The sequence below is a fragment of the Xiphophorus hellerii genome, chromosome 19, assembly GCF_003331165.1.
Source record: "Xiphophorus hellerii strain 12219 chromosome 19, Xiphophorus_hellerii-4.1, whole genome shotgun sequence".
Classification (NCBI taxonomy): Eukaryota; Metazoa; Chordata; class Actinopteri; order Cyprinodontiformes; family Poeciliidae; genus Xiphophorus; species Xiphophorus hellerii.
In genome coordinates this window covers 19,136,632-19,156,979 of record NC_045690.1, presented here as the reverse complement: position 1 = coordinate 19,156,979, position 20,348 = coordinate 19,136,632, and the positions used below count along the sequence as shown (strand labels likewise).

The 20,348-nt window shown below is 39.5% G+C and overlaps 1 protein-coding gene across 1 annotated transcript in view; it reads right to left on the bottom strand.

Annotated features, from left to right (window-relative positions):
• Positions 1-4,309: 4,309 nt before the first annotated feature.
• The window catches only part of stag1a (STAG1 cohesin complex component a), a 44,420-nt gene continuing 28,381 nt past the window's right edge, over positions 4,310-20,348 (bottom strand). Inside the window, exons 5-32 of the mRNA XM_032546585.1 lie at positions 19,907-20,003; positions 19,682-19,758; positions 18,867-19,071; positions 18,617-18,768; positions 17,641-17,714; positions 17,398-17,521; positions 17,194-17,292; positions 17,011-17,090; positions 15,835-15,942; positions 15,619-15,733; positions 15,267-15,384; positions 14,911-15,014; positions 12,770-12,862; positions 12,259-12,552; positions 11,407-11,477; positions 11,092-11,260; positions 10,511-10,603; positions 10,244-10,418; positions 10,015-10,154; positions 9,028-9,129; positions 8,790-8,938; positions 8,582-8,710; positions 8,281-8,483; positions 8,026-8,194; positions 7,316-7,432; positions 7,130-7,244; positions 6,808-6,888; positions 4,310-5,781 (exon numbers count right to left, since the gene is read on the bottom strand). Of these exons, the coding sequence (XP_032402476.1) occupies positions 5,758-5,781; positions 6,808-6,888; positions 7,130-7,244; positions 7,316-7,432; positions 8,026-8,194; positions 8,281-8,483; positions 8,582-8,710; positions 8,790-8,938; positions 9,028-9,129; positions 10,015-10,154; positions 10,244-10,418; positions 10,511-10,603; positions 11,092-11,260; positions 11,407-11,477; positions 12,259-12,552; positions 12,770-12,862; positions 14,911-15,014; positions 15,267-15,384; positions 15,619-15,733; positions 15,835-15,942; positions 17,011-17,090; positions 17,194-17,292; positions 17,398-17,521; positions 17,641-17,714; positions 18,617-18,768; positions 18,867-19,071; positions 19,682-19,758; positions 19,907-20,003 (3,477 nt within the window). The 3' untranslated portion in view covers positions 4,310-5,757. The remainder of the gene's footprint in view (positions 5,782-6,807; positions 6,889-7,129; positions 7,245-7,315; positions 7,433-8,025; positions 8,195-8,280; positions 8,484-8,581; positions 8,711-8,789; positions 8,939-9,027; positions 9,130-10,014; positions 10,155-10,243; positions 10,419-10,510; positions 10,604-11,091; positions 11,261-11,406; positions 11,478-12,258; positions 12,553-12,769; positions 12,863-14,910; positions 15,015-15,266; positions 15,385-15,618; positions 15,734-15,834; positions 15,943-17,010; positions 17,091-17,193; positions 17,293-17,397; positions 17,522-17,640; positions 17,715-18,616; positions 18,769-18,866; positions 19,072-19,681; positions 19,759-19,906; positions 20,004-20,348) is intronic.

Here is a 20,348-nt window from a genome sequence, read left to right as displayed (position 1 = left end):
TTGCTTCACATTTAAAGTCCTGCCAGAAAAAAATAACCTCTCAGGTGCACTAACCTGAGAGGAATATTGAGGCTTTTATTTAGAAATTTTCTTCATTTTAAATGGCAACACTAATCCCATTGTATAACAGTGGTTGGGTTAAATCCGTTATATAATGCCTAAAAGAGCAATTACTTGCTGTGAAAATTGTCAAGGCTTTTATTTTGAAATTTTCAGTAAGCTTCATTTCAAAGGGCCAAACTAATCCCATGTGCAACAGTGGCTGTGTTAAATCAGTTATATAATGCCCAAAACATTCTGCCGTGTTTGTAGTTCTAACATTCTGCTCAGCCTCCTTCTGTAGTAAGTCAAGAGTTCCACCATCATTGTAGTTTTTTAACTGCCAGCTCAGCCCTCCTCTATAGTAACAGAGTTATAAAATTATTAAACCAAAGTTATTTCTTTGTAGCTCTTCTCCAAGCAGGCCAAATTTCTTGTCACATTTTACAACAGCAGCAGCAAATGCCTGTAAGTTACATTTAATTTTACTTTTAAGATATTTTTAAGTCAAGTATTATTAACATTTTTAAGCCTGATAGAATGATGAAAAACCCTACTTAAATTAATGGTTTTAATATACCATTGTCAATCTAGACTTAATATTTAACTATTAAAATCCCTGTTTTAATCCCTAGCCTCTGGAAATATATACTTCCAAAGTCCGTCATGATTAATTATTCGCCTCAAATGATTGACGCAGTTGGAAAGGGTTAATAGTTTGAGTCATGCAGTACTGACCTGACCGTTTCCATAGCAACGATCAGAAGCAAGACATTCCCCCAGAGCTACAGTGAGCTCATTGTACAGTAGCTATGATATCTTCTAAGATGAACATCTGAGGTTATGAATGCTTCAATCTCAAAGCATCAGGTGATATACAAACGACTCTTTGACCCTTAGCACGGTGTTTTGCAAGGATTTTTAATATGGAAGAGACCTTAGCCACCATGTTTTTTCCCTTGACTTTTGGCCCTGGATATTTGATAACTACAGGAGTGAGGAAAGTTGTTAAACTACTTCGTGGCATAAAATTTGAAATGAGTACGCCTCAGTCACAAAACATGACGGCGAGGAATCCTGAATCACCACTGGAGACCGAGATAGAGCGCTGCCGCTAGGAGGGCCGGTGGGAAAAGATACCGGAGTTGGTTCGGCAGCTGCCGGCGACACCTAAATCCAACGGTAAAGGAAAGTTTTTAACACACTACTTCCTGGTATCAAATTTGACACGAGTAGCTCTCAAGACGAGTGCACCGAGTATGATGTTTTTGATGCATATTTTTTCAATTCTTCTCCGGCTGGGGAAGGTTGCTCAGAGAAAAGTCTTAGCTCTCAGGACGAGTGCACTGTCTCTGAGCACGATACTATCAATGATTATCTTTTCAATCCTTCTCCAGCTGGGAAGCAAACTTCTCTGGCCAGGGAAAACACCGGGGAAATTTGCAGCGAGTTTTCAGAGGACAATACCCACGTAGAGACTGCCCTCCTAGGGAACGATTTCTCAGATTTTTCCAAAGAACAAACTTCTCCGGCTGGGGAAGTTTGCGATAAAAAGGCAGTCTTTCCCTCAGTCACGAAACATGACGGCGAGGAATCCTGAATCGCCACTTTAGATCGAGATAGAGTCTAAAAACTCAACTTCTCCTCTGACAAAAGCGACATTAGAAGACACCAAAACAGGAAGTGCCCCAGCCCTTTCAGATCCAGCTTCCGGTTGTCGTGAAGAAGGTCTATAGAGCTTCTGGGGGACAGGCGTTGGAGATACCCCAAGAGAACCACAGGTAGGATAAAAGACCACTCTTATAAGGCCACAAAAACAGCTTCTTTAAAATGTTCTGTAAATATATTGAGAGTAGTTTTGTAGTGTTTCGTGTAACATGTGTGTGATTTGGACAAATTTGTACTGGGTTTTGATCTACGTCGGTAGATTGTTGTTTGAGCCTTTGTGATTTTGGATTTATTTAACCCTCCTGTTATGTTCGTTTTTGAGGTACAGCAATAATGTTCGTGGGTCAATTTGACCCAGGGAGTGTTCAATCATGTAATAGTGTCAGAAACCAAAAACTTCCTCCAAAACATTTTTGTATCTGATTATTAACTCCAATACTAACCATTTCAATCAATATTTGTGCAATGATGTTTTTTTATTTCTCAGAAATTAAGGATCAATGACAACAACTAACTCATTTACTCATTTGGACATAAAAAATGGAATTTACATTTTTTATGTCCACTGAAAAAAACCTAGACACAAAAAACCCCAATAATTTCCTTGAAATTGATCTTTGGTAAAAAAATTTATATTACACTTTTTTTTGTCAATGGGTGATCTTTGTAATTTAACATGAGACACGTATACTGTTCAGGGTCAAATTGACCCATTGATTAAAATCAAGATAAATGAGTCATGCAGAGAGTATTTATGTTTTCCTCCACTTCTGCTGAGTGTCCACTCAGTGTGGATGGAGTTAGTCCACAGGAACAGAAAAGATTCCCGTCAAAAGTTGTATGAACACCTGCTTTCTCGCAGTTTCCTAGTGAAGTAAAGAGAATAGTGAGAAAGTGGGCTTGTGTGTGTCCACATGTGCATGAACGTGTGTGGTGGTGTGTTGTGTTTGGGTGTGTGGGGTGAAATGTGGTTCATAGCTGCAAGGAAACATATAAAATTGGAATTTTCAAAAAAATCTTTTTTTTGCACTTTAACTTGACTGCCGGGTCAAATTGACCCGAACAGTATCTATGCATAAAGTTGATGCAGGGGGGTTGCAACTGTGTAAAATGAATACATTTTCAATTTATATGTAGAGTGAACCTATTACAAATAGAAAAGGTTTCATGCAAAAAAAAAATACTTCTAACAGTTTTAAAAAAATAATTAAACTTTAAAACGGGTCAATTTGACCCACAACATAACAGGAGGGTTAAATTACTTAATTAGTCACTGTTATAGGCACCATTGCCATGTTGGTATTTGGGTAATGTTCGGTATAGTATATTTTTTTCTCATAAATTTGTATTTTTATGCGACAAACTTAATCTCCATTATAACTGCTGTGACCGTTATAACTAGCAGGCGTTAGCATTTAGCAAAACGGTTGTTACGGCCAAACGTTGGCGTTTACTGTGTGTTTGTAGATAAAATATTTTTCTCAGTTTGGTAACCCAGGATCAGATTATCTGAGAGGGAAACCTGTTGTGTTGTTTCTGACCGAGTCCAGTCTTTCCCTCAGTCACGAAACATGACGGCGAGACAAGATACCGGAGTTGGTTCGGCAGCTGCCGGCGAAACTTGTATAGCTCGTCCCGCAGCGGTAGCATTTATTCATTAGGCCTCTCTTCAGTACACTAAACATGGCTAAGAAGTAAGAAAAATAGCCAATAGCTTATTTAAGCTAAAAGGCTAATGCTGGATGGAGTGAGGGAAGTTTTTAACACACTACTTCCTGGTACCTGAGAGAAAAAGCTAAAGGAGGCTAATATTATTGCACCGCCTGCCTCTATTTGAGCCAGCCAGTTTGACTAAAAAAAAAAAAAAAGCAGTCCTAACAACTCCTTCCCGTTCGGGAACCGTCGTACATATTCAAAAACCGTTTGAAGCGTATGAGAGGGCTATTTGTCGTCTCCGATAGTCCCGCGATTCATATCTCTACCTCACTCACAGTAATAACAGCGATGAGAGAAAGATGGCGGGTGCGGATGTCTGAAATTTGTCAGAAAAGTGTGAAAATGAATGGCGGAGAGCGTCAGTTACCCTGGCGCACGATTTCGCTCTGAAGCACCCCGACAGAAAACCGTAAAGCCCTAGCGGAATTTCAAAAACATTTTTACCGGAGCAGGCATGCATATCAATGTCATGACCGAGTTTGATACCAATAGTGCGACATTTGTGGGAGTGACGGCGATTTCAAAATTGTTTTGGGGTCAAAAATCCACTTCATTTCTCACTCTAATGGAGCGGCAGTTGGTTTCAGTTACACTCTGCGTTTCGGCAGTTGGACATTTTGCTCGTTTTTCGCGTAACTCCGAATCCCACTAAAAGTAATAGCTCCCTTCTCGGCATCGAGCCGCACACGTTTTGATACCACTTTTGTGGGGGTGCACGCAGCGGTACGAGCCGCATTAACGGTGATGGTTAGAAAAATAAATACATAAAAACATAAAGAGACATTCTATTGGGTGTAGAACAATAGGTGCCTGCCATGCAATGCATGGAGGCTATGCATTGCTATGGGCAGGCCCCAACTAAACAAGAGAAACACATTCATTCATGAACCGATTACAGATTTTATTTTATTAAAAAGAATTTAAGATCACAGGAAAAAAAAGGCTTTTTAGAGTATGTTAGTGTGACTGATGTTGACTGCAGGGCAGAAAAAAGATCCGGTCATCTCTGATATTTACAGCGAAAGGGAAGGTTGAAAAGTGATTGTTGACCCAAAAAGAGGGACGAGAAAAAGGTATGGCTGAGAACATTCAGAACACATTCAAACACATCTGCCAGACAAAGATCCATCACTGCACTGGATATGAACAATGATCAACAACAAAATCTAGAACTTCTTGGATCCATTAACACTGAATACGGGTGCAAAAATGTAAGCGGCTCGTTTTTGACCTGTTAGATGATGGAACGGCACGGATATTCGGCTTCGATACTTGAGTTAATTACAATCGGACGATACAGTGCCTAGAAGCTGGTATCTATGGTAACCGCCTTAAAAGATGAGGGCAGGGAGGGATGGAATATACTTTTAAGTATGTAGGCCACAATTTGGCAACAAACATGATACGTATTCAAGAGAAAAAAGAAAAAAACAAAAAACTGTACAAACAGACAAAAACACACTTGATTTAAAACTTTAGTACTAAAGCTACAGAGTTGAAAATATGTTTATTATATTTTTTAAAACGTTTTTAACTTTAAAAAGCTGTTATCTAGAGAATGTGAGACAGCAGGGGGGATTTTCTTTGCTCCCTCGGGGTCGAACAAGCCTCGATATGCTTGGTCGGCGCTTAGGCTTCCTCTGGGTCAGCTGAGAGCTGTTGATCTCTTGTCTAGGTGTGTCGCTCCTCGGCCATCGTCGCCACCGATACACTTCACACACACTTCAAACACCACATACAAGAGATGGCGAGCAGACAGCAAAGAAGTGGAACATTTAGTAGGGAGATCCTGTTCATGTTTGATTCAACCAGATGGACTGGAGTGCAACACCAAAAGAAGGAAGGAAGGAAGGAAGGTTTTTGGGAGGGGAGCTGTACAGAGAACCATGGCGCTCTGTGACCATGAGCTAAAATCTGTGCATCGCTGTTAACAGGAGCTGTAAAAACTGGGTTTAAAAGCCAGAGCACCATCGGGACCACCACTAATGAGAGCTAAACCGACAGGCTGCGGAGGAAGAGGAGGAAGAACACGAATGGGACGAAGCTCTTGAATAATTCTGACTGCAGGACCTCCGATCCGCACCAGACAGAGAGGGAACACAGTGGATCCTCTCTTCCAGGCTGGTTCCGGTCGGTGCCGATCCACTAGACGGACATCCTTCCATCATGTCTCGGAGAAACGTAGGCGTCCTTTAACACTTTAACACAGTATATTCTTCTTTGTAAAGAGTTTGATTGTTAGGTGGTCCAGGGTTAACCGGCCCAGACCACCCCCTCTTTTTTCAGTTTACTCCTCGTTACAATGCTGAACTCGTGATGGTAACGCTTTCCAGATCAGAACATGGGCATGCTGAATCCCTGGAAATATGGACAGAGATAAAAATGTATAAAACATCATGATTACAGAAGATCAGAGCTGCTATAAATAAAAGCCCCAGCAATAATAATTCCTACGCCAGAAAATGGAACACAAACAATGGATTAAAATAACTCCAGATCTACAAAACGTGATACAGGTTGACATTAGTACAATTTATTTTAGAGGAGATGTCTATTTATTAAATTTGCCCTTCAGCAATATGTATTTTCCAATTGAGCTTCATTTAAATTTCATTCCTTAATTGTTTCCCCTTCTTAATTTGCTAAAGTTATTTATCACTATCATTATGTACAATTATTTTCAAAATTGATTTATTGTATTCTCTCTCATTTACAGATTATAATCATTACCAGGAATTCTAATTTAAAACCTCTAAATAATAATAAAAAAAAATAAGATATCCACTAATATAATAATAAAAATATTTGTGGAAAAAAAATAAACGAATAAATAAATATCTTAATTTAAAAAATGAAAGAAATTTAGAGCACATTTGTTGACCTCAAAAGTAATTTGATAAAGTTACTGTTCTTATTTTTATTGCATTTATTGTCAGTTACATATTTTCAACTATCTATCTATGCATTTTTTTCTTCATTATGCCAACAATAAATAACATAAACAGGATAACTTTCAGCGATTACCAACACTTGTAGCTTCCAAAGTAAAGAAAGAAGAAATTACCATATTATATTTCCTTACATGTTGTTAAAATACATATCATAAAAATCAGAAACAACGTGTAACTTCACGTCAAAGACCCTTTTAAAACAAAATGCTGAGCTACTGACCAGCTTCAGTAAAGAAGGTCAATATTGGTATTAAATTTAGCCTTCATGCTAATGTAAGCATACAGTACATGATAATAATAATAATAAGAGCGTTTAAGCTAACATTAGTTATTTAGCTAACTTTGACCCAAAAACAGAAATCACCATTACCTTTCAGAAGGTAAATGTTAAATGCACAAGTTATTTTAGTACTGATTTTAAAAGAACACGTACCGACTCATCTTCTATCATTGCTGCAGAGTCAAAGAAGTCTGGTCTTAATTCTGCTCTTTCACGTCTGTTCCTTGACGGCGGCTGTGAAGAAAGAAAAAAAAAAGTGTGTATCATTGCAGAATAGTAAAATAAGTTCTTCCCTCAGAAATTGTTTAAAAGTTATACAGCAACACCAATAACATCCTACAATATGATACATTTGTGATTCAAATCCCACATTTAGTCACAGTAACCTGCTTGCAGATGAATCCTTCACAACTTAAACCTCGACATCACCCCACTTCTCGATAAAACCCGAACGGGTCGGGCTGCGTTTACTGACCAGGTCGATCACCATGGTGTCTTCAAACTCCTCGTTCATGTCCTCCAGCTGGCCCCGCGATGACATCATCACGTCTTCAAAGATGGGCTCTGCGTCGTCCTCCATCAGCCCGCGGCTGGAGGAGAAAACGCCGCTTACGACAGGAACGCTGTTTGAGTTTAGCGTAGAAGCTGAACACACACTTACACAGTCTGCCGGACGCCCTGATTGCTGCGCGACTTGATGTAGTTCATGCTCGTTCGGTCTTTTCTGTTCACCTCCTCCATCTTCTGCTGGCCGAGCCACGACATCTGTATCTGAGGACTGGAGGACGGAGACGCAACATTAGGACTGCAACTAAATTGTTTTAGTTATTGAGAGATCTGTCAATTGTTCTGACGATTAATCAATTAAAACCAAACAACATCAAAATGCGAAAAGCTCAGTCCTTTCTACTTGACTTAACATCAATACAGTGAAAGGCTGATTGTTGATTATTTTTTATATTAACTGAGATAATTGGATAGTTCAAGGAACTAAAGGGTGATTTTTTATTTATTTTTTAACACAATTTTAAACGTTTGAGGCTAAAGATGCTACTTAAGAAGTTTTGGGTATTACATATTTACAGATACATTTTTTATTATTATTTTAAATGCAAAATGTATTTATGTTTTGTAGAGTTTTGGCTTAATTACTACTCTCAGTATGTTTAAAAATCCAGCTAATGATTAATCAATTTCCAAATTAGTTGATGATTAATTCATCATGATTAATCCGATTAATTGTTGCAGCCATACTCAACAGTATTAAAATAAAAACTGTATTGTAAAAACAATAAAGAAGCTCTGTCTTGTGAATAAGTAACGTTTCATTGCTCTCTACATTCTGCGTGGAAGTTCTGAAAACGAACACACTTGTGGACGTAGTCGTTCTCCGATCCTGGTTCCGAGTCCGGATCAGGCATATGTTCTGCGGGTCTGTTCTCTCTGAGGACGGTCGAGGTGAGCTGAGGAGTCTGGAGCGCGCTCGGCGTCTGGAGCGTGTCGTTTCTCATCATCCACGATCCCTCCACGCTGCTCTCCTCTGAAAACGAGCACACAGCTTCACAGTGAGGACGAGCGTCTTTCCGCTTCGGCGGAAGAGTCGCCCCTCGTCTAAAGCGAGCTCACCCTCGATGCGCTTCTTGTGCAGCGGCGGTCGTCCCTTCTTGCTCCGCACCGAGCCGGTCTTGCTGCTGGAGCCCGACGTGACGGACATGTGGTCCTCGTCGCCGCCCGTCAGCAGGCTGTTCCTGTAGGAGATAAGCGGCAGCCACACGTCCTCCCGACGCTCCGACATCGACTCCGACATGAACTTTTCCAGGTAGGAGTGCCTGAGGGAAGGGCATCATTTGACGATTTAAGTTTTAGGACTTTAATTTAGCCAAAAATTTATTGAATTTATATTTTTTTTTAAAAAGAGAAAACTTACACTGTCTTTTTGTCTTGTCGTATTAGCTTGGAGGAGAATTCACTCAGGACCTCCAGGAAGGCCAGATTGATTGGTGGGAACTCTGATCCTCGAGGATTTTGATACTTAAATGCAAACTCTATTCCATCCCTGACATGAGCAGAGAGTGAAAAAGGTGAGCAGTGAGCAGAAACAAAGAGACGGAGCCATAAGGTAGCCAGAATCATACTTATGCAGAGTTGCGACAGCCTCTCTGGTCTTGATCTGATCCAGGCCGAAGGTCAGAGCAAAGCGGCGGGCCAGCTCCTTAATGCCGCTCACGTGAGACGACGTCCGATCCAGATTGGGACCCTGATCCTGCAGAAGCTCGTTGAACAGCTGCGGCACGAACGAGAAAGACCGTGTTTGTGGGTGGGCACAAGAGGACGGCTGGAAATCTGGAAGCAGAGACGACGGCGCTGCCTCACCTGCTGCAGACTGAGTATGAGTGTCTTAGCGCAGAGAATCTTATCCGTCTGTCTGGTTTTGCTGAGTGTTTCCTTGATGATGTCTCCGTAATCGTTGTAGTACTGAGGCACAGAGAATAAACGGACAAAAACGTGAGAAAAAAGGACAATTTAGTGAATCACATACGCATTAAAGAGAAACTGCCAGCTTTCTTTTCTGTATAAAAATGCAAAATTCACTTCTTTTTCCTGTTTAAGAACCATAAAGGTCTGCAGTGTTTTCATTTTAAAAACATGTAGGCATGTTGGTTATTACCAGGGCTGAAATAATTAATCAGAATAATCGTGATGAATGAATTCTTAAAATAAACGTTAACTAACTGGAATACACACTACAAAAAAGGTAATCAGAGCAGTAATTAGGCACAAATGTATATTATGTACAAAATATTTTTACATTTTGCATTTAAGATATTAAAACAAACAAAAATAAACATTGCAAATATGTTCTATCCAAAACTTCTCAAGCGAGAGGGTTTAGCGTCACCAAGATCAAATTCTGCAAAAAAAAAAAAAAAAACATCTCCTATTAAAAATATTTTTGCTATACAATTATTAATAAGTTAATCCAAAAAATAATCAACAGGTCAGCTGTTGATGTTAAGTCAAGCAGAAATGGGTCAGCAACATGTTGATGTTAGAATTATTTTTTTAGCTGCAGGTTCAACCGTTGGTGATGGAAATGATCAAACTGCATGTTACTGTATTTCAGGCCTTAAAATGTTAATTTAAAAAAAAAAAAAAAAATCAAATTAATCATATTATTTATTTGCACCTCCGAACGCATTTCTAATCTCGCATAAAAAACTTCCAATAGTAAAAAAAAAAAAAAAATCTTCAAAAATGTTCAAAGTTTTTATCCGATTAATCAGTTAATCGTCCGAATGATCAGTTATTGAAATAATAGTCGCAGCCCTAGAGATGATCCATTTTAGCAGCTCAACACACCTTCATGTAGTGTTTAAAGATGTCAGCAGCAGCAGGCATGTCCACGATGTCATAGATGATGAGTTTGCAGAAAGCTGCAAGCAAATTCCTCCTCTTATGGAGCGCCTCGATCTTGTTGGCCTCGTCCTCCTCGTCTCCCTCTTCGCACACAAAAACAGATGTGGGGAAAAACGGATTAGCAGAAACGCCAAGAGACGCTTCTCTTGGCGTTTCTGCCAGAATTATTTACCCATGCTCTGGTTCTCGTCGTCCTGGTCAATAAAGACGTGATCCAGGACAAAGTTTAGCAGCTCGTTTTGCAGGGTCCCGTCTGGGTTGAATACCAGCGGCTGGAGGCCCTCCCTGCCCCCGGTGATCAGCTGGTGGCTGAAGATCATCAGCAGGTCGCAAAGAAGCATGAACGCCTGAACGAGAGACGAAAAAGCTGCCCTGAATAAAACCAAAACGAGACGAACGAGCGTGCGGTGGCTCGACGTCTCGGAGCGCTTTCACCCACCTGTTCTTTAACCGGCGTGTTGACGTTGGAGAGACACTGCTGGCAGACGGCGAGAAAAGACTTCACCACTCTCCTGAGAGCCAAGAGGTCGTCCTGCATGCAGGAGAGATGGACGCCATTTTGAAAGTGTCAGGAATGCTAAACGCTTTAACAGGAATCAATACAACGCTAAGAGCTCTTCAGGAAACCTTCTCCTTTTCTTTCACAACACGACTGATGTAATGAAAGGCTGATGTCTGAATTAAGTTTACTTCCAATCGATAACCTGCTCAACAGCTCACAAAACACGAATGATCTTTTTATTCCTCAAACACACCACTAATTAAATATTAGCAATTTATTTAAAGATATAAGAAAAAATATAGAGTTCATATACAACCAATATCAATATTTCTCCTCAAAGCAAATTAAAATAAAATAAAAATACAAAATACAGTTAGCTTGGGTAACAATGTGTCGAGTTTATTTCATGATTAAACGCCCGTTAAAAACCCCGATCCTGACTCTGAGTCTTTGACTAAACATAAAGCTGAAATCTTAAGTACGGAGAGTGAAAATGCCTTCCAAGGTGAGTTGAGCACCTTGCTGGGAACCCCCTCGGTGATCTTCACCAGCTGCCACAGGATGGAGTAGTGAGAGCACTGCAGGGCCTGCACAGCGATCTGCTCCGGCATGGAGCCCTGCTCGATGCCCGCCTTCAGCAGCCGGTAGCAATTCCCGAACAAATCCCACCTTGTTAGATCGTGAGCGCTGAGAAGGAAACGATGCAGGAAGTAGTAGATGTCAAAGAGGTCATTGATTTTTGTGGTGCGGCGTAGAGCTTTCATCCGATCTTTGTATGATTCAATCGTAAAATCATTCTTGGTTTCAATTCAATAAATGTAAGTAGATCTTACTTGTGGAAAGCCGTAAGTCGTTTCAGAGTTGACAGAACGTTGTAGATGTCGTCATCGTCAGCCTCTTCGCCCTGCATGACAACAAATACATGTCACTACGCCTGACTGACGTCAGCGACACAAAAAAAAGAACCTTTCAAAAAAGAGAAGGTTTCAGCAGATATAATGATGGCTGAATTCATCAGAACAAAGTCGTTCTGTTTAGTCGTACAAGTTTTCCATCTTTAAATTCACCATCTTGCTCACACTGCTTATGTACAGGAATATTCCCCTTTTTTGACACTGGAACTGGACCTTAGATCAGTCTGATAATCCGGAGAGAATTATATTAAAAACAGCTGATTTGAATCACAGTTTTTGTTAACTTCTTTTTATAAAACTCCGACCAAAAAAAACAGGACTTTAAAGCTTTGTTTTGCATTTTAACTCAAGAAACTTGAGTTCAGTTTTAAACTTAAAGACAAAAGAATCTATGAGACCCCAAAATAATTTTTTTCCCCTTCTTATCCAGACTTTAAAAATAAAGTAAAATTAGTTTTCCATAGTTTTCCAGAGTCTGTAGAAGCCTTGTTTGAAAATGCTGGGTTTTTAAATGCTGCCAGCTTCTTAGAAATCAAGAGTTAAGAATCTACATTTTTTAGGAAAGAATCTTTTTTTACTCTATTACTAACACCAAATCTACCATTGTCTCTGTGGAAATAGTTTCACTTGACATATTTTACACATTACACCACACATTTTCTGCCAGAATATGGCAATAGACACCTGCATTTCAACAAAACATCCTTGATTTTCGAGGCATTCCTCCATTATGCGGAGAACACAAAGATGACACTCGGTCACTAATCGTACCTCCTGCAGCAGCTCTTCCACAGAGTGTGCAAAGCGGTCGGTCATCTCGTCGATGAGCTGCGAGCGGGCGATGTCCACGCGGTTCATGATGGTGTACTCCTCGGAGCAGAGGATGCTGTAGGTCTTGCTGCAGGCCTCCAGGACGTCCGTCTCGATGTGTTTCTCCACCACCAACCGGATCTGCTTCAGCAAGGCGTCCAGGTGCTTCTCCATGCGCCCGGCGCTGTAAACGTCCAGGTCAAAGAACTGTGGGATCTGCAGCAGGTTGGCCACTTTCTCTGCATCTGCCTGGTACTGAGAGGGGGAGGACACAGTGAAAAGAGTTTGAAGTATTTAAAATGCAAATAAAAACAGCTCCATCACCTCATGCTTTGACACTTGGTAGAATAATTCACTTTTTCTCAGTGGACTACACTGACGGATTAACTGATGTGTAGGAAATCAAACTTTGAGCGATTCATGTGACAAACAGATTAATCTGAGTCAGTCACTGGCTGCTGTGAAAGCTTACCTTGGATAACAGCATTGGAAGGGCCATGATGAAGTGTTCAGTGAGTTTGTTCTTGTCGTCTATTTGGGTCTTCCTCTCTTTCGCTGTCAGTACCTGGAAAGGGAAAAAACAAAACACTTAGGGCAGCAAAAACTTTTATTTTCTCTTAATTAACTTTTCACGTTTTTCATCTTCACCCTAAAAGCAACAAAAAGTGAAATTGCAGTGATTTCAGAAGTACCGTAATTGAAACGGGGCCTGCCAAAGTGTACCCGTTGGTTGGGACCCAGCGCTCTGATGCTAAAAATGATCTCTGATGCTAAAGTAAACTACAATGCACTCAATAGCATGTTGAGTAACATGGGAGTTACTCCATTCAGTATGTTAAAATTGGTGTATAAGCTAAAATTAGCCAAAATGCTAATGCTAGCCTAAAAGCTGTCAGTGGCTCGTGGAGCATCGTTGTTTTACATTGACTTCCTCCATTCAGCGTGCTAAACATGGCTAAGAAATAAAAAAAAATAGCTAAAAAGCTTATGTTAGGGAAAAGGTTACTGCTAATGTTTGTGCTAATGTTAATGAACTTCCTTCTAATATTTACTTTTGCAAAAATAAAAATCAGATGTTTATTTTGTGGTACTTCGTTACCAGAAAATGCCCTCATCTCTTAGCAACAGATAAACAACAAATATTGTTATTGTTCAAAAAACATAAGCTTTCTCCTGCTCTTTTGAAATACTACTTACTACCCAACAAGACTTGTGCAGTTGGTGAATTTGGCAGAAAAGTGTTTTTTTTTTTTTTTGTCATTGGTGGTAAATATAAAACAAACATTGAACACAAAAGTAAAAATCTGATTTATACATCGTGGCAGTGCGTTACCAGAAAAAAACCCACTCATCTCTTAATACCAAATTAATAACAAGGACTATTATTGATTATAAAACACAAGTTATTGAAATACTGCTTAGACAAGAAATGTACAGTTGGTAAATTTTGTAAAAGTAAAAATCAGATGTTTACTTTGTGGCACTTGGTTACCAGAAAACGAGCTCATCTCTTAGCAACAGATTGTTATCGTTCAAAAAACATAAGATTCTTCTGCTCTGAAATACTAACTACTAACTTAACAAGAATTATGCAGTTGGTGAATTTAGCAGAATTTGTTGTTTTTTTTTGTCATTGGTGGTAAATATATTATAAAAACAGACATTCAACACTAAAGTAAAAATCTGATTTATACTTCGTGGCAGCTTGTTAACAGAAAAAAAACACTCATCTCTTAATAGCAAATTAATAAGTAATATTATTGTTTATGAAACATAAGCTATTTTGAAATACTGCTCATCTGCTTAGACACAAGAAATTTACAGTTGGTAAATTTAGCAAACGTAAAAATCAGATGTTTACTTTGTGGCACTTGGTTACCAGAAAACGCGCTCATCTCTTAGCAACAGATTGTTATCGTTCAAAAAAAAACATACGATTTCTTCTGCTCTTTTGAAATACTACTTAAAAATTATGCAGTTGGTGAATTTGGCAGAAAAGGGATTTTATTTATTTTTTGTCATTGGTGGTAAATATAAAACAGACATTCAACACAAAAGTAAAAATCAGATGTTTACTTCGTGGCAGTTGGTTACCAGAAAACGAGCTCATCTCTTAGCAACAGATTGTTATCGTTCAAAAAACATAAGATTCTTCTGCTCTTTTGAAATACTAACTACTAACTTAACAAGAATTGTGCAGTTGGTGAATTTGGTAGAAAAGTGAAAATATTTTTTTGGTCATTGGTGGTAAAATGATTATAAAAACAAAAATTCAACACAAAAGTAACAATCTGATTTATACTTTGCGGCACTTGGCTAATAAAAAAACGCATTATCGGCTCACCACAGGCTACTTTTTTGCATCCTGATTAAGGTACCATTAGACCACATTTTTCCTCGTTCTTAGACAATTCAGCACACAAATCTAATTCATCATTATTTTCCTCCTGGGTGGTCACTGTTGTTACCTATTGATGGTACAGCAATGTAAGCCTTTTTCAGAAATGATGAAGTATAGAAACATTGCAAACTAAAAGCCTGGATATAATTGAAAAAGATTTTTTTTTAAAAGATCATATGCATAAATAAGTATTGTTTTTTTAGATAACCCACTCGTTTGCCAGTGCCTCTGCCAACAGGTGGGTGTGCCTCGGCCGCCTGTCGGATGGTGCACACAGTCAGCTCTATCAACGCACTCTCCTGTCTGTCTGACAACACTAGAGAGAGAGAGAGCAAAACAAAAAAAAAGTAAGTGAGAAAAACATAAAACTAACTAGAGACAATTATCAGCAAAAGTCAGAGACAAAGAGAATTAAAGCAGAGACAGAGTTTCATGAAACGGGATTTTATTACATCATTGGTCTTCCTGCTGCTTCTCAAGCTGAGATGTGCTTGATGTGAAGTAGCTCAGAGGCATTTCACAGGCATCCACAGAGAACAAGAACAGAGATTCAAAGAGCTGGCCTTACTCTCCTCTCCCTGAACGGGCTCCTCCAGTAGAAGTTCAGTCATGCATTCCCAGTCTTTCAGCAGCTCCTGAGAACTTTCCCACAGCGAGTCAACCAGGTACGCCGCATGCTCATGAAGCTGGACACAAAGGCACATTAAATATTGATAGAGACAGTCTTTGAAGGCATTAGGGGAACACGCTGCTAAAACAGATTTCTTTTTGGAATCGCCTGGTGACTGCAGTAATCTAGAGATACACATTTCTAGCAAAAGCAAAACTAGCAAACATAATGTGGATTGGTGATTAATAAGACGGAAACTCTGTCTTCTAAACTACGACTTAAAAGGAGTTTGCATTGAGCTGCGTCTTACCTCGCTCTCCAAGAAGAAGAGAACCAGCATCCGGATGAGATTCCCATTGGGACTGCTCCTCCCTCTCCGCTTAGCCAGAGCTTCTTCAGCCTGTGGGTCATGGCGACTGAACAACCTGGCGTGGACGAAGAGTTTGAGGTGGAAAGTAAAGAAGAGAGCCGTTTGATAATAGGTCAAAGTTATACTTAATCAAGAGTATGGCAGGGCTGGACTTACTTTCTGTGAAGGAACTCTCCTGCAGCAACTGCAACGGGTCGGTGAGCAGAGTAAACCAGGTGGTACACGTTCTCGCAGTCCTCGTTTGACAAAGCGTCTTCACTGCCCCTGAAGCAGACAACAACAGCAGCTTAAAAACATGCATTTTGATAAGCAACTAATCCAAAAAGTATCCAAGATTTAAACTAACTCAAAATTGTCAACACTTGTCAAATTTTATCGCATTGCAACCAAAAACATCAATGTGTTCTTCTAGGATTGTATGTGTTCAATTCTTTGTAGGGTTGCCTTTTTTTTTTTTTTAACTCCATCCATCTTCCCAACAACACCCATCAACTCCCCTGTTTCTGCTCAAGGAAAGTGTTCCTACATGTTTCAAAGTGGGGAAGGTGTAATAAAAGTGTTCCTCCGTACAGCGTTTCGCATTCAACCTCAGCTTAGATCTCGTCTCACGATCCTTCTTCTACGTTTTTGTTTTTCCTACACAGACTTCTTCAGACATTCTTTCAACACCCATTAAGAGTTTAGATTGGGCCAAAAAAAATCCAACCCGCAGATGTTGTGTTTGAGCCTGATTCAATCCTACTAATTAACTTTAATCATAGGCTCAAGCCCAAAGTAAACCCAACATAGTTTTAATTAAGATTTTACTGCTTTGACCGCCGTTTGAGTAAGCAGTATAACTTCTCCTGTTTATAGCTTTTGTTTAACATCTTCCAGCTCCATCTTGTCTCTTGTCACCGAGTCATGTGCGACTCATCTGGGATGTGTGTTGATAGGCGCATTGTCCAATGCACTCAGCTTGTTACAGTCTATGGAACTTCTACCCCTATTTTCTTTCTTTCCTCAACAGTGTCAAGAACTTACTCTTCTATTTAGACAGTAATAAGTAGAGTAACACAACTTTATATTGTGTTCCTAATGTATTGCCTGACTCAACCTGGCCATCAAGCAAATAATTTCAGCCCTGAAAGGAAATTAAAACCATGTTTGTTTTGTTCACCTTAAAACAATGTACTACTTTGTGTTAGCCTAAAGAATAAAATCGCAATGAACCACATTGAAGTTTGTGGTTGTAAAAAAAAAAAAGACAAAATGTCAAAAAGTTTAAGGGGATTGAATAACTTTGCAAGCTACTGGAAATGCTGGCATTTCGAAAGACACCAAACTACTCACTGCAGAATGAGTGTGACCAGTCTAATGGCCTCTACAGCCACGTCGTACTCCTTATCCAGTGTCATCGACACAATCCGGTCCTGCCAAGACAGGCACATTTTAAGCAGAGGAGAAATTGCTAAAGAACTGAATTAAAATCGGCTGGGCTGCTGTATGCCATGAAAGCGGTTCTGATTCTATTACCTTGAAGCGGTTGGTGAAGAGCTCTAGCTTGGGGAATAGCTCTCTGTTTGTGTAAAGGTTCTGCAGAGCCTTCAGGCATTTCAGACGCACTTCTCCTTGCTGAAAACAAAGCAGAGAGAAATATGGATTAAACCGCCCTCTCCTGCCGTTATGTAAATCTCACTGGAACCGCTGTAAAAAGTGGTCGTGCGTCAGAGTGCTCACCCGGTCATGTAGTGTCCAGCCAACGTATTTTAAGTAGCTATCATTGAGAAACGCATCACTGTACATCTTCATCCACACCCCGATCTCCTCAATGCAAATGGCTCGAATCTCAGCGATAGCATCCCTACAAAATACAGACAATACCCCGGTTACAAGTAGTTTACAAAAAAAAACCCAATAGTTATGTAAAACTCTTCTATAAAATATCAGATAAATTAGAAAGGTGATAAGATGAATGTTTACCTGTAGCGATGCACGAAGATGCCTTTAAAGATGGAGTTCATCATATTTTCTATTTCATCTTGATTTTCCTGAAGCTAAACACAAAAATACCCAAAGGTCACATTCAGTGTTATTCCTTTACACAACATTGTATTTCCTTATGTGGAAAAAGACAAAACAGCAAATGGATTTTCAGATGTTTCAAGCAACTTATCATACTTTGCTTCTAAAGAAATTAACACCATGGTGAAAGTTGTTATACAGCTTTTGTATCGGACGGACGGACAGATGGATAAGCTGGACAGTAAATTAATGAACGAGTGCAACACTTAGCAAACAGGAACACAAGTAAGCTCAGGAAATAAATCTTTTCCCCTTTCCATACTATTACAAGCCTGAAAAATACATAAATCAAATTCCATATTCTTCAAGACTGTGTAGGAACCATGTGAAGAGTCCTGGGCTCAAACTCACAAGCTGTGTCTGCACCTTTTATGTTTCTTTTCTTTTTGTTGCTTCCATTTACTTAGAATTTGGTTTTAGAATTGATTCAGGGATAATATCGGCGGAAACAAATCAATCCACCTCCTTTGTCTCGATAACAAAAACGTGTGAGATTTTGTTGGAAAAATTCTGAAATATTTCGAATGAATCTTGGGCAATATCTGTTCATGTAATTGGACATGGAGAAGCATTATTTAGCTTCTACCAGAAAACTGCAAAGATGCTGAAACACTGAGCTCCTTTAAATCATGACTAAAAGCTCACCTGCTTAGAGCTACCTTTGATTAGTATTAAGTGATCAACATGTTTAATGTGTATTTAGTTAATGATATTGATAATGACATTTGACAAAATGTAAAATACATTGCTTATTTCATAATTAGTGACCGTCTGATGTAAAGCACTTTGAGCTGCCTTGTTTAAGTTAATGTACTATACCAATAAATGTGACACAGAAAAAATAGGTGAAACGGCAGATTTAGCATCAACCAACCTCCTTCCTCTTCTGTAGCAGCAGTTCCAGCTTCTCATTGGCTCGTTTGCCGGCTATCTTGTTCCTCTCTGCCTCGTATTGTCTCTGAGTGTTGTCCTGATGGATGCTCAGGTTCAACGCAACATTGACTAGCGCCGTCATCAGCTTCATCGCTACACAGAGATAACTTGTATTAAATATTCAATACTGTGTTTGATCAAAAATCATTTTTCTTATAAACAAACCGATTTCCAACATCCTCGGTGAATACCTGCTAGTGTGGATGTGTGTCTGAAGGCTCGCACTTGGGAGTCCGACAGTCCGGTGAGGAGCGAAATGACTGTGTCCATCATGTACTCGTCATAGATGATGCTGTACTGACACTGGCGGATCAAAACGCCGATGAACTCGCAGAAGTTGTAGCGAAATTTTTTCCACATAGGGCCGGGCATAGTTAGAGGATAATCCCCACTGTCCTGTTGGCACAAGGTGAGAGAGTTTAACATCTGGACATATATTTTGTACTACCGAATTACTAGGAGTACTAGGTTTTCGATTTCTCCCCAGACTTACTGAAACAGTGCCAAAAGAACCAACGACTCTGATGGCTCAAATTAGCATCACATTCCAATTGTAAATGTGGTCGTTGACCGTCAGGCCAGAAGGTAGGAGTGTGAATAGTCCATGTTGGGGGTGGGTATCTATGATACCAACAGGAGATCAGATCTCCTGTAGGTAATGCTCTTCAGTCTAGTTTTGAAGCATACATGAAGTGTTTTTGGAGAGATGTGACCTTTTGCAGCTGATGTTGTGCTGCATTATCCACTCTAAGTCTAAGTCGAAGTCTAAGTCTAAGGAACAATTGTGCAACTGTGAGATGCGTTGAGGCCATTACCAGGGTACTTATAAGGTAATGGCCTTATGTACAGAACAAAAGCAATCCTTCAGGTCATTTGGCCTATCTCTCGATGCCAAAGTGGAGTCAAGGTGGACTAATTCCAGCACTTCTAGTGATTGTTTTAGACAATTATGTGTCGCACGGTTTTTCTGGGAGAAAAAAAAAGAAGAAGAAGAAAACACCGGTACCTCATCAAACTCCTCTGTCATCTTACGGATGATCTCCGCATTCTGCATGTTCCTGAACATCTCTATCCTAACAGTGCCTGCAATCACAACAGCATGGGACACATTCTCATTTCTTGCTCCGGTCAGGTGAGAAAAGAGGTGATGTAAAAGTGAAGCTAAATTAGAAATGCAACCTGTTATAATGGGGTAAAATCTTCATAAAGATAAAAAAAATAGAAGTCGCACCTTTGCACCCTGAGCACTGGATGAAAAAGTTGATGAGGTCCAGCAGAGCCAAGTCTCTGTCCTGCTTGTATGCTTCAATCCACTCATCAACCACAGACTGCAAATACATTAAAAAAAAGACAAATTTTCACGTTCTGTAGAAAATAAGCCTTTGACATGTGTAACTAATAAAAAAAAAAAGGTTATGTCACATATTGTAATTTGCAACAAAGAAAATTTTAAAACAGAATATACAGCCAGAAACTGTGCAATGGATTAAAGGACACTATAATTATTTCTTTAATTGATTATAACTTGGTTGTGTTGGTGAAAATCAGAAACTTTCAAAAGAAGAATCACTGCAGAGCTGTAAATGTAAAATAGGAATTTATGGCTGATATTTTTGTAGCGATTATACTTTGAATCTTTGCTGAAAGAGCATGGAAGAATGGTCAGTTCTGCA